At 43.3% G+C, this 14,456-nt stretch overlaps 2 protein-coding genes across 4 annotated transcripts in view; one reads left to right on the top strand and one right to left on the bottom strand.

Annotated features, from left to right (window-relative positions):
- The window catches only part of LOC131271470 (adenylosuccinate lyase), a 331,885-nt gene that overhangs the window by 144,177 nt on the left and 173,252 nt on the right, over positions 1 to 14,456 (bottom strand). The gene's annotated exons all lie outside the window — the stretch shown is intronic.
- Positions 8,834 to 14,451, top strand: LOC131271482 (uncharacterized). Of its 3 annotated transcripts, none has more exons than XR_009180118.1 (3): positions 8,834 to 8,972; positions 9,742 to 11,051; positions 11,124 to 14,451. XR_009180118.1 is itself a non-coding variant. In XM_058272927.1 (2 exons), the coding sequence occupies exon 2, from the start codon at positions 9,817 to 9,819 to the stop codon at positions 10,672 to 10,674; it is 858 nt and encodes a 285-aa protein (XP_058128910.1). In that variant the 5' UTR covers positions 8,834 to 8,972; positions 9,742 to 9,816; the 3' UTR covers positions 10,675 to 14,451. The 3 variants fall into 3 exon arrangements, 1 of the variants encoding a protein (XP_058128910.1); XR_009180119.1 differs by having other exon boundaries at positions 8,843 to 8,972; positions 9,745 to 11,051; XM_058272927.1 differs by having other exon boundaries at positions 9,742 to 14,451.

Raw genomic sequence — 14,456 nt, 5'->3', positions numbered from 1 at the left:
GGAATGGATAACGGATCGATCACACGCGCACAGACACACACACACTGACACAGTGTCACGCACGTCCTTGACACTACGCCGGGGTGAAGGAGGGGAAGTTCACCACATCACCTTCTACGTCACGTTTTTTTTACTCCAGGTAGTGCACCCGCTTATCCCTCTTCCGTCCGAAGTTGTGAAGAGGATGACGGTTTATCTCTGTTTTATGTAAGCGGGTTTTCCGGACACGTGGGCCAGACTTCGGTTTTATTTTCTCCGTCGGTGGGATTCAATTGAGCAGCGAATGAGTTCCTGCAAGAAAGGAAAAATGGGAGAAAAATTTAAGTGAGAAAGTTCTTCAGCACGTAGCCAATGTAAGTGGGATTAGACAATCAATTAGAACTACCTTACATCAGGGCTGGCAAAGCATTTTAAAGGCTTTTTAAAAGGTATATCAAGAAAACGGAAGAAAATAATATATTTTTAAAATTCAGTTCATTGTTGAAGTTGCAAAAATAAAAACATTAAAAATGATAATAATAAATAATTAATTCAGGACTGAATATTGTCCTACGCTGGATCATGAATTTGTAAACTCAACAAAACCCCTCACGTATTCGTACCATTACATCTAATTTTTCGCTTCGACAGAACTGTCCGAATACGTGCAACCTTTGCCGGGTTCGCCGGATCCAAAACGCCTCGGAGAACAAATGAAAAGTGACGCTGTAAGATTGCGAGACTCCCCGGCATGAATCGCAGCTCGTAACAGAGCAATCAATAACCGTTAAATATTCAATCACTCCCGTTTCGCCGTCCGTAAATTTGTAACGGCATGTAAAGCGGCGAGGAATCGGAAAAAGGGGCTGTGAAAAATGTCGTTACGGTTGCATGTACGGCTTGTTGCTCGAAGCAAAGCATCTAATGTCTAATGAACCCGAAGGGAACCGGGTGTAAGCCAGCTGATGTGCTGCCGTACCTACGGTCAGTTCCTTCCGATTGCAGCTTGCGTAACGTGGGCAAGTTCTGGAAAAATGTCCCCAATAGCTATCAAGGCGTCAAGCAGCTCCTCGAACGAAGGCCGGCGTTCGAGTTAAGGCACGTAGCTCATGCAAAGGTGCGCTTAATGACGGGGGCTATTTTCCGGATTACGGAAAACACACACCTACGGTGGTACCAGCAGACGTCACCTGGTCTAATTGGCACTTTTTACTGCGGCTTGCAGTTTGGTTCCGACGGGTGGGAAAGCCTTTTCCACATCGGCCGGCCTTGTAAGGCATATCGATTGAACGGCGTTGAACGTTGCTGAAGTATTTCGAAACGTCATCGCCGCTCGTCATCCGTGGCGCGGTTGTCTTGTGGCAGGTTAAAGTAACCGCTCCGTCACATTGATAAAAATAGCGGATTGTGGTTGAAGCGATTTCAGTTTGGTTCTTGCTTTATTTTTCTCAAACTCAACGGTTGCATACTTTCCCACCGCAAAACCACAACGACGCCACCACCGCTGCCAAAGGGGTTTTTGTTTGATTTATGGCACAATTTTCGAAACTTGTTTTATCCACCAGCGAACCTTCGGCTTCACGCTGGAAGTGAGTGGATTCCCTTTAGGGCACGGTGTGGATTTTTCGTGCGCACCGAGTGGAATAATAAAATAGTTTTCCCCGTCATGCTTTTGTGCTTTACTAGCTACTTTATGGGCGATGGAGAAAAATCATTTTACAACACATCACATGTCTGGATCGGTTTCGGAGGGATCGAATAAAAACCCGCGCTAGTTGCATTGTAAATTCGTAGATTTTTGTGTGACCAAACACCGAATTCCTTAGGGATTGTGATCTCGAAGAAATAATTCCGCACATCCAACGAAACAATCCTGTTGGCAGGGTGCCCGATTTTGTTTAATATTTAAGGACTCCAAACTTCAACCATCTCGTTCAACCGTAGCAGAAGAATGTCGCCATTCAATTACCACAGCGTAAGGGTGTATCGTTGATGGAAAGCGAACAATCAAATTAAACAGTTTTGATGCATTGCCAAGTGCTACCGGTGGGCGGGTTTAATGTCTTTATCCACCGAGGACATATTATTCCTTGCCAATTGAAAGGGATTAAAGTTTAAGGTCTTTTAAAGATTCAATTCCTTTCCATCCCCAAACTGTGTTTCTATCGATAAATAGCTACAATTCCCAATGAACTGTAGAAGCCGACCTCGCAAGGTCATCTCAAGGACGTTTCCCTATTTCCCCACAACGACATGAAATGATTGGGGAAAATTATACCGATGGTTTTCTCTAGTTCTGAAGTCGAATCACGGAGTGTAAGCAAATAAAACAGGGCGCGTGAAGCATTTTCAAGTTGTACGTTACTTTATCTGAAAGGCATAATCAATTCATAACCTACAGCGTAAAATAGAGTAGAAAACCGGTAGATTATAGGAATTCGTTTCTTGAGAAAATCTGAAAAATGACTTTCAACGTTGAGCGGTTTCTACGTTCGTTTCGTGTCCTTGCTTATCATACTAATCTTTTTATCATTCGAACAAGAATCATTTGAAATTTAAATGAACAAATCCTGTGATATTATGTGCACAGTGCCTTTCCTCTCTCGCCCTTTGGGTAGCTTCAAACTTGTAATGTTTTCCTTCCCATTTTTTCTTCAGGGAGTTTCGGTAGCACTAGAATAAAAGGCCGCCATTTCCGTGCACCATCGCCATGGTTTGGTAGCAATTTAGTTATCAACGCCCAACGGCTCCCTCGCACCACAAGTACTTTCCGGACCGGAAAAAGGTGCATACAACAGACTCATACACTGCCAATCAACGGTTTCCCCGGTTCCATACATTCTTGTTGAGGGTGTTGAGCGTCAAGAAACAAAAGGCGCGTCGTCGACTCCGTCACACGCTTCGCGATGAGGATTACTTCGCCGTAATCGATGATTATTCAATTTTAATGCCCCCACTCACGGTACCTATCGGTTTAGCTAGCGTTACAAGTCACTTGAAACGAGTTCGATGGATTAGCAGAAGAAGTTGAAAAAAAATTAACTTCCAATTCAATTGAATGAAATGGAGTCAAAACTTGCAATGTCTTCGCCATTCGAACACCGATTGCTGAGGATTAAATCCCGCTTAAGCTCACTCAATTTAGGCAAAGGTTCGTTCATCCACCCTTCCTGCGTCAGAGCACCAGTGTGGGTTCGTTTGCGTGATTGATTCGGTCTGAAATATGAACGCCAAACGAATTATGTTGTCCGGTTAAAATGCACCGCTAAGCGCCGCGTGTTGCTATCAGATCATGTTGAATAATGAATTCAGTTTGATTGGCACTTACTGATGGATGAGCTGTTCTGCTCGCTACGTTTGTCCGATAAATCGGTTAATAATAAAAAAAAAAAAGAAAAATATACCCATGCACACATGTACGGTACGTTAGTGGAGCTTTATAAAATTTAAATGATTTTACGATTATCGAAAGGATCGAGTCGAAAAGATAGAGAGATAAATACAATTTTAGATAAATACAGTTTTTACGAGCATATGCTTTTGCGTTTCATCTGCATTCTTAACAGACACTACTCCAAAAAAAACCATAAAAGAAATACAATTTGTTCAACAAACACGTTTGCTTACAAATAGGAACCTAGCTTTTACTCATTGGTACAAAAATAAAGATCCAAGTTAGTTACTTTTATGTAAATCCCCTTTAAAACCCCTTTCGTCAAGACGAATGTTGAGTGAGAAAAATTGGAAAAAGTAATAAATCAAACTTTAGCTTAGATTTTCATTGGAAGCCACTTGCAACCTGGATTAAAAATTTGTTTCATAAAAGCACTCAAAAGAAACATATGATATTATTGGCTTGACATTGCTAAAATAAAGTTCTAAAACCAAAGTGGAGAAATAAAAAGCGTCAACTTATATATTTTCAGTCAAAATATTTCAGCGGTAAATTATTATAGAAATACTCATTAGCGTTCATTGTCTCATTTTAGAAAGGAGAAATTAAACAATTTGTAATACGCTTCATTAACACGTTGTATAACACCGCTCGAATGACTTAATTTCGCGCCGGAAAAGCATTCCTACAAACAACCGGGCGCCTCCACCATTACCCGGAATGATCCATTAAATTGCGATTTTCACCGCGAACTATAGTCATCGTCACCCTGATTCGGTAGTCTAACGTGGAAAAAACAGAACACCCACGTACGTGCTACGTAACAGAACCATCGGTCAACCGACTATTTCCACTACACCCACGTCAATGTCCCCAGAGACCGGGTGTCGTTCCGTTGACCGTGCGGGGTAGGTGTATTTCGGTACGGTTCATCGCCTCAGCTGCATCCGAAAATGGCCAACCAATAATTAAATTTTATTGCCCCCTATTTATGGATGGTGGGGGAATCAAAAAGGGGGAGGCCGAAAGGAAGCCAAGAAAAGAAGGAACCACTTGCGCCGTGTGTCCTATCGTATACAAACAAAACAACGCCAGCATCGAGCCACATTTGTGACGGCAATGGCGGCCACGGAGGCTAGGCGATAACAACAACTGCCTAAAGCAGGCTGGTGTGTGAGTGCGGGGGCCTTAAAATTTTCGAAAAGCTCTCCTCATCATCTCTTTCTGCTTGTCCAAGCCATAGCATAGGATTTTTCCTCGCGAGAGAGAGAATGAGGGCGGCTTAATACAGAGCCACCGGTGTGTGTGAGTGTGTGTTCTTGTATGAGTTTGAAAGCGTCCTTCGTCCATGGCTGATGGAGGCGCCATCGTAGATGTGTGTGAGATTATGTGAAAAAATGGTGAACTGTGAGGGCGGTCAGTGAAAACTGTTGGAGCTTTTTGCAGGACTTCGCACGCTCACGTCGTATGCTTTGCCGTGTGCGTGACTGAAAGGACTCCACAACCGAAGGAAAGCGATGGCAAGCAGAGTTTCTTCGCGAGGCCGGCATATTTGTTTCCACGAGCGACAACGCGAGCGCGCAAGTGAGCCGAAAAGTGCCGAATTCCTTACGCCACATTTCCCTCACAATCGATAAAGCAAACACACATACCCTCACACACACACACTTGCACACGAAATCATTCTATGGTGGGAAGGTAAGAAGGGTTTCCTCCATTTCGTCACGAGATTGTCTTACGTCGTTACAGAGCAAGCTCCAATCAAGCTTGAGCAAATACGGCTTTGATGGACTTAATTGAAACCTATGCAAATCTACTACGATCCACGAACGAGCCATTGGGGGTTTTTTTTGGTTCACTATTTTATTGCACAGGAGCGATGACATAAGATGTAAATAAATGGTGTCATGTGCAAGAGACTCAATAATGACGCGTTTTTTTCACTTTGCAAGCAGATAGCAGGTATTGGAAGGCTTAAAAAGGTATTACAACATCAAAATAGTTGTACCTAATTGCTTGTACAGTCTAGTTTCTTATAGAGTAATGAAGAGAACCCTTGTCTATTTTCCAACCCCATTAAACCCCATCTACTAATCAATCGATTTTACCACCTAACTTGCGTGTTTCATTTTATTTGTTTTCGTCGGAAAATGAGCGTGCTGTAGGAAATCCTTACATTTCAGTGTTTCTCTACGGATTTGGATTTCCAACATGTTATCGAGTAAATTTGGTTTGGGACGAAAAGAAAGAAGCTTCAACACGCCTCACGGCCACCAAAGTGTGGCACACCAAAGCTGCTCTGGCGCGGCATGAGAATGAATGGCCAAACGGTGCGAGCCTGAGGAGAGCAGTGTAAAAGTAACCGTTATGTAACCTCCTGCACACGAACACCATCGCGACCACACGCACGGTGCAGCTTGGAAAGCCTTTTTATTTTTCTGCTCCGACTTACCTTAGGCGTTCCGCCGTTTCCTGCGCTCGGATCGGTCGTTCTATTTCGAGTGTTTACAAGCTTGTAGAAGAGGTCACGGCACGGGGAACAGTAGGCTGCAGCTTTCCCGGCAGGGCAGGTGTGCGCGAGATGTGGATAAGCCTATCAGATGGTTGTGCGATGCTCCGGATCGGAAGAGGACTTATTTCTTTCTTCGATTCACGTCACTCCACAACACACTTCCGGGTGGCACTTCTGCACGCTACAGATCACCCGCTGTCCCGATGCGAGCCAGAAAATCTCACTCAATTAAGTGGTGGTGGTATCCGGGACACACAACCTTTACTTTCTGATTGAAATCCTGCTTCAGCCGAAGCTTGAGCTCCGTCGAAGGAAATCCATGTTGGCCGTGAGTTCGGAACGCTGGAAATGTTTAAACACTTGCTGCTTCCTTTGGAACACTGATCACCGTCGGGAAATGGGGCTGCGACTGCAACGATTTGTGCGAACTAATTTTAATGATCTACGATTGTTTCTCTTCGCTTTTTGTGAGTTGGGTGGGCGCTTCCACTATTGTTGCCGCAAACCGACAGGCAGACGAAGAAAAACAACGGAAACGTCCTCCTGCCGCCGCCGACGGTGCTGAGGTCGAAAATGCGTGTGCGCTTTTCCTGCGTGTATGTGTTTGTGTGTATGTAGGGTTGTGTTTTCCTTCGCTACCCCGCACGTCCGGCTCGGCGCGATAGAATGGAGGGATACGGGCGAATTCCTTAATGGCTGCCTGGACAGCTGTCGCCCCACCGCAAGGATGTCTTCTGAGACGGAGAGTTTCTTGTTCTGAAGCGTAGCCCGCACATGTGCCCACCACCGTTTGGATGCACCTTGGATGCCTGCCGGAGCTACAGCTATGCTAGAGCGCGGAACCAACGCCACCGAAAACGAACCGATCCAGTCACCATCCGGAATGGAACTCTCCGCTCGGGTCAAGAACTTGTCCGACCGGAGCTGCGTGTCCTTATTTCGTTTGCTCTCCGACTTTTCACGCTCTCACTAGTTCGGCTTTTCCTTACTCACATTCTTCCTTTGGAGTCCCAAACGACACCACTAACAATTTATGCGGAGCTTTTCCATCCTACATGCCATGGTCTCCCTCATACCTTCGCGTATATTTCTCTTTCACACCAACATCTCTTCAAAAATCGTACATATTCCGAATGTTCTCCAGACGACGTGATTTGTATGAATGGGCAGTCCGTTTCACGGCGTGCCCAACACTATCGCCGAAATTTTCTCGCACACTCGCACAAGGGTGCACATGCGGGAAAACCACGACATTCCTCCACCTTTTATGTTGTGGGGGCGTAAACACATGCGTGAAGCGGGGGGAATGAAGCTGAAGGTCCCAAAAACACGACAGTGTTCTCAGATTCGATGTTGGGTACACCACAACTGAACACGGTTCCCTACGAAAAAGCCCACAAACAAACAAACAAACGATGTTCACCTCAAATTTACCTAGCGAATTTCGGTTATATAACGTACTTCCTTCCGTTAGTGCATCGTTGATAGATTGTGAAGGAGCCGTAATGCACGGTCTTGAATGCAAAAGAATGGTGATTGATATATTGAAATTGTTAGTTCCCCTAAATATTAATTCAAGAAATTAACGTCAATGTCGGACATGTTGTGCTATGAATTCAAATCTTTCACGGCGATCTATTCCGGTGGCGTATAGAAGAACCAACCCGACCTACCACAGAGGCAACGCAGAATGACACTGTTTTCCCACGCTGCTAATGAAACTGAGCTTGGAGCAAATGGATGGTAGAGTAAAACGTGACGTCTACAATATTGCAATTGCGTAGAGGAACAAAAGAGCATCCGCGGGATTTTTTTTTACTACCGTATTGCCATTAGTTCTCAGTAAACCACACACCACCATAGTCACGACACCGGCAAAACAAGAATTCCAGCTTTGAGAAGCGCGAGCTTTCTGACCGATGACGTCAAAGAGGAAAGCAATGGAATGATCTACCGCTTTGAGGGTAACTTGGGTCAACAGGGAAAGTTATTGATGGCGATCAGATCAGATGTCACAATGGTTTAAAACAATAGAACTACTCCTTACTGATTTGTTATAATCGATTATTTTCACTAAAATTCCAACTTAATAATAACTTAATTTCAACAGAAAATTCAATAAAATTCAAAAAGACAAAAACTCCCACCAAATTTTAGATTTTCATACATCATCAATGTTGTACACATGTTTCTATTTTTTTTTTTTAATTTTGATATTTGTGATTTTTCCATTCAAAACAACTAATCTAGAACTATATTGCGCCATAACGGCAACTCACTAATTTTCTCAGTATATTTTAGTACCTCGTGGGAAACTGAAATTACTGTTCAATTTCCTGCTTTCCCTTCAATTTCAAAACTATTCTATAGGTTACACACTTACGCTCATAGATTCATATCAACCGATTATCTTTACTATGATTCAAACTTGCGACCAAAGTTTTTCAAACAAAGCGGTACGTTTAAATGAAGCTTGGATAGAACAACCTTGTAATAAAACGTCAGCGGACTGTTTGTAGTGATGGGAAAACTAAATTTTTCGATTCAAATCCAATCAAAGATCCGGAACATGCCCATTTTTCAAATCATTTGTTGAATTCATTGAATGATTTTCGCAAGAAAATCAGCATATTTAACAATCTCTTTGTTATCCTAAATTAGAAACCATGGTTGCTTTACCTTTTCGGCAGGCGAAAACTCCAAAACTTCTGGAGCAGATTAGATCATTTGCTTTGTGCTAAAGAACGGATCATAGGTCTACAGGCAAAAAACATATTGAAACAGATTACAAAACATCGCCATATCGCTACAGGTAAAGGCACCACTAGGATCATAATGGAGCAATTGCTCCCACATTTTCGGATCAGATCAGATCATATAAACTAGAGAGCAGATCGGATCATAAGAAGCTATTCCTTCTTCTCATCACTAGTGCGGAGTGTGCTTCACTCTACCGGAGTGCAAAATAGTTTATGTAAAAAAACAACGCGAACCGAACGAAATTTCTACACATTATCCCCGAAACGAAAAGGTGCAGACAAACGCGTGTCTAACCCACTTAGAACTCCAATAGTTGTAGGGCATCAAGTAAGTATTGTTCATTTGGTTAAGGATCATCATCCCATTCCATTGTGATTGCCTAATTGCCCTGTAACATAGCGGTAAACAGGGAGCCCCTTACCAAACTTTTGCGACCAGTTGCATTTGCTTCGCGTACACCATCCGCGTTAATCTTTTCTATGGACCTCCTCGGAGTCCTGGGCATCCTGTTGGTTTTTCTTTTTTTTTTGTCTCAACCGTATGGTAATAATGTCGTCCGTGTTGACACACCCCTTGATCCTGAAAGCCATGTCCCGCTGCGATATGTGTGTACCACTTGTGACTCACGATGACATTCGTGCGGAGAATGTCGCAGCATCTTTTTTATTGTTTATTGATTTGCATCAATTTAATCATCTGCAAAAGTTTCCACGCAGCAGCAGCAGCCCCCACCTCATAGTAATTCGGTCTTGTGACCGGAAAAAGTGGTTCGTATGTATCGGTGGATAGCTACTGCGTTGTTGTTGACTTCTTCATGCGTTCTTGCTGCGTCTGCGGAGGTTTGCGAAAAATGTGTCAAGTCCGTCTCGCTTCCGAAAACCGCCGTTCAAGTTCTCGTGTACCGAGAATCGATAAGGAAAACAATATATCTGATGTCTGTGCAGTGACCGGATTGACGATCGGTTGATGATAAGAAACCCATGCCGACCGGAGGCGGTATTGTCGTTTATTTGGGCGATAACGAATGGGGGAATGCTTTTAAAATAGCAAACATTAATTAGTAATTGGTTCACTTCGGTTTCTCTCTCCCCACCAGCAGACGAGGAAATAGCGCGGATCGCCCGAGACTCAACCGAAATAGGACGAGTGTCGTCACGTCCGTTAACGCAAGATGAGTGAGAACATGGCCTCAAGGAATCCGGTATCGACCGACGGTGGAGCAAAGGGTGGTACGGGCGCGGCCGGAGGTAGCAGTGCCCATCTGATGCCAGGGGGCGGTGCTGGTGCCGGTGGAATGAGCGGAGGTCTCCAGCACGAGGGCAGCACGGAGGATATCGAGCGCCAGCTGGCCGATCTCGCACAGTACAGTGACTCGGACTCGGAATCGCTAGAAGAGCTGGACGAGTGTGAAAACATCGAAGTGGCTGACCGCGCCGGTGCTGGGCACGCCGACCCTGCCCTCGACGTTACCGTGCGCTACACGATCTGTCTGTTCTGCAAGAAACCGTTCCAGCTGAAAAAGGAACTCAAGAAGCACCTGTTCGAGCACATGAAAAATCTGAAACCGATGAAGGAGAAGAAGATCGTGGAGAAGAAGTTCAAATGTCACAAGTGCTTCAAGACCTACACAGAGAAGGCGCGGGCCGAGAAGCACATGACGAAGTGCAAGAAGGTATCGAAGCTGCTGCTGGACATGAGCAATACGGGCGACGGGCGGATACTCGGAGGCAGCGAGTACGAGGCCGCGGTCAGCGAGAGGAGCAACAAGAGCAGCATGAAGAGCGGGGGCAAGTTCCGTGAACCTACCTCACCCCGGTCGCTCGTGTTCGATCCGGACGCGTGCTCGGACAGTGACGAACGTTGGGCGAACGAACGGCGGGAACGCAATCAGGTGGTGCACTTCGACGAGCGAACAACCAAGGGTGGCAATGGGGGTGGCGGCGGAGGTGGAGGTGGGGCCGGCACGGGCAGCTCGGATGAATCGCCTACCTCGCCCGGTGCCGGAGGACTCTTTCAGAAATGCTCGTAGAGCCCAAGTTCCCGGGTAAAACACGACTTCGCGGACATCGTGGAACCATAAAGGTGTTATATCCCTGTGCACCAAGAAATGCTAGGTCCTGTATGTGTGTGTGTGTGCGTGTGCGGTGTGTGTGCGCGCTCGTGTGTATTTTTGTGCGTGTGTATGTGCGTGCGTGTGGTTTAGCTTCCCGGAGAACTAACGTACAACATGGTATCATCGTGTTCCTTAGTTATGTGGGCTTGTCCAAAAAGGGCGACCCGTTTTTGCTGTGAATCAGTCTGCGTGAGAAACGAGGACAACTATGGGGCGCTATCAGGACTCTATTAAATTATTCTACAGTTTCTCTTTCACATCGTAAAAACGCTGACGGCGGAAAAAAATCAACAGTTAGTATTTCACCTTTAAAATGTTACAACATCATTGGAGCACATTGCATTCATTTTTTAATACGTTTTTAGTTTGTGCCGCGCAACTGCAGCCAAAAACGATGCGCAGAGGAATGAATTTGAGTCATAATGCAACCAAGCGGCATCAACAAACCAACGATGGGCATGGGATTTACATCCTGATGTCCGTCCGTGTCCCACCCGTAACGAGGGGAAAGTCATGCCAAAACGAGCACAACAAATCGTCGTCGATAACGTTTCCACTTCATGGTGACGGAAGATGAGTAATCTGTTGCAACAAGTATAACTTATTTTTATTACATTCTCACAACACCCTTCAAGGTCCCGATTGTGTCGATGGATACAGGCACACATACACGCGAAACACAAAAAAGTTAAAGCAAACATTATTGTAATCATTATTTAAATGTCAAGCATTGTGATACTTGCCACATACAATTAATTACATTTCCTATCTACTCTGACATACATACCATCTTTTGTATATAGTTATTATTATATATCCCTCGATGAGTGTATACAAAATTGCGATACCTTTTTTGGGATTGAAATGTTAGCCAGCTGCTTCTAGCATGAGTGCGCGTCGATAAGTATTCTTGGAAAAGACCAATCTCGGTCTTCTCATTGTCCAACAAATGGCATCTTACCGCTTCGATTTTTCCACATCATTCGCCTCGCTTGCATTCATGAATTTCAAATCATCTACAGGCATTGGAATTTTGTATTTTTCTTTGTTGTTAAAGAATGCAGTTTCGACCGGTAAAATTATTGTTTCGTTTTCACCCAATACGCCATAGATGCCAAGCTCAGGGCCTAGTTGAACCGACGTGTTGTCAGCAAACGTTAGCGTATATTTTAAAGTGTGGTAGTACATTTCTAGTTCCTAGTTTATCCACAACAATTTGGTGCTTTTCGAATTTTCCCTTGTCGTCAGGTCAGGTTTCCACACTCTCTAAGCACAAAATCCCACTAGCTGATTTGGATGTTTAAGTTCATTGTTCAGTAAACAATCCCGAACAAAGCTTTTTTTGATGTGTTAGTTTTTCGCAATCGGTATTTTATGAGAAATATAAATCCACAAGCAAAACCAAGCTTTCCATAACCATAATCAATCTATCTAGCGAGCGTATAGCGTATAATCGTCTCAGAATCCTCCTAACGAAAACAATGCAAACAAACAAGAATAATTAACAAACACGAAGAAAGCTCATCGTATGCCAGCGAGAAAAATCGTTTCGACAGACAGAAACAATACATGTAGGTAGCTATCGTGAATTCCCAGTTGGTACTAGTCGAACGGAAGCGAATTGAGAAACGGAGAAGATGATAAAGGAAAACACACACAAATAAAAGCACTTATAAGCATCGATGGACAGCAGACAACATAATCAGCATCTTATCTACTTTACAATTCTTCCTGGGTGCATTACCACAGCATAGTCGAGGAATCTGTTGTGTAAGCTCGAATAAAAGATCAGAAATGCATCGAATAAAGTGATTTGGAACGACAAGGTACTTCCCGGGCAAAGAAGGAGGGCTCCTTCGATGTCCATTTGTATTGCAAAAATTGTGACGAGAATCAGGAGCCTAGAACTTTTATGGCAGGAAAAGAAACAATCGTTGACTGCTAGACTTTTCGAACCCTAAGGGCTCGAGCAAATGTCCATGCAAACAAATGGCAGTAGGAACCGACTCTGAAACCATTCGAATGTGTAGCGTGGGATGCATGAAGGAGCTGAATTATGTATGACTATACAATAATATAATTATAGTACTATACCGTTAATCCCCCTTTTTCCCCCCTCTATGCGATATCAATGCTGTGTGAGATAAAAATATCAATCAATGAAAGGCAACATGCTGAACAATATAGGAGCAGAAACTATCAAACAAACAAAAGACTTGTCGTTCGTAGTGAGTAATTTCAAATGTTTGTAATAAAAGGAAGCAAAATAATTCGATAACCATTTAAAATAAAACTGCATCAAAAACGGATCGAACGAACTTATAGGCAAGAATAAAAGGCATGAATGCATCAGGACATGAAACGAGTTGTGGCGTGGGGGTACAAAAACTGGAAAAAAAGCAACTGCAACAAAACTGGATAACTGGTGTTATCGTGCATGTTGTGATGAACTTCTTTCTTCTTAGAAAAAGAAAATGCCATCGGGAGCGCATCCTCACTGATGCCTTGTTGCATGGTTCTTATGTGTGCAAGTTAATGGATGTCTACGTGTTTGCATAGAATGCAAATATTGCATCAACTACAGTATTCGCAATCTATCTATTCTTATTTGTATACGAGTCGGTCTGCACTAGATCTCAGTTTATATCCTTTCGAAGCTTGCAAAGCTATATCATCAAGTTTTTGTGGCACACATTTGGTAGGATAAAACAGAAACACATTTTTGGCGTCTTCGTAGAACAAAAGTGTCAGGCAACTGATAACTGATAAAACAATCAGCAGCAACTCTAAAGGCCAAAGAAAAAAAAAACATAAAAGTAAAAGTTGTCCACTAAATATTGTACTAACCGGTTGTGTTTAAAACCATCCCTTCATTGCACTGGTTCTAAACTTATTTTGAAAATTCATTTAAAAATATGTTTTATGCCATGCCCTTCGCAAAAAATATCTAAGTTGTTTCACTCATAATTTTATTGTTTTTTTCTGTAATTGCTTTGAAGCATAGTTGTGCAAAGGTGAACTTCTTTTTGCCCTTCAACTCTAGTGTTCTGTTCTACCAAGGACGCATTTTCCAACTCAATTTTTTTTTAACAAATTCAGTTGGATGTGCGTGTACGCGTATGTGTGTTTAGCTAGTAAGCCGAAGCCACCTAGGATGCAGAATCAAAAATATATAGTGGCTTTCGAAAAATGTGGGCGTGAATATATTTAGAGGATTTAATGAAATAAAATAAATAAAATGGTGAGTTCAGGATCCATTTTGTGTGTGCGTGAGTGTATGCGTGGTAGTCAAACGTGGAGTTGAAAAATGGAAGAACACAGGAATGTGAACAAGGGAAACGTGGAAATGGCTCGGATTAGTTGCGGGAATTTATGAGATATTGTTGAAGATGTAATGAGGATTTTGGAAAATAAATATATATATAGTACATTAGGGCCGGTAAGCAGTAAGAATATTATACAGCAAAGATAAGCAAATCAATAAATAAAGATATAATGGCGACGGCCGTGGTTGGGAAATTGGAATGATTGAAGCCGTGTTCCGATGACACAATAGGTTAGGTGCGCGAGAGCTGGGGCAATGAGGTGAAATAAAATAATTTATAAATATCACGGAAGCCCACGGACACACTCCATACAGATCCACACAAAACGTATTCTATTTAATGTGCAACAACTTTTCTCGAATGAATTTCAAT

This window comes from Anopheles coustani, chromosome 3, assembly GCF_943734705.1.
Source record: "Anopheles coustani chromosome 3, idAnoCousDA_361_x.2, whole genome shotgun sequence".
NCBI lineage: Eukaryota > Metazoa > Arthropoda > Insecta > Diptera > Culicidae > Anopheles > Anopheles coustani.
This window is presented reverse-complemented; position numbering and strand designations above follow the sequence as displayed.

What these genes read in the sequence shown, in the direction of transcription:
- LOC131271482 (XM_058272927.1), top strand. Translation starts at nt 9,817, where the DNA reads ATGAGTGAGAACATGGCCTCAAGGAATCCGGTATCGACCGACGGTGGA.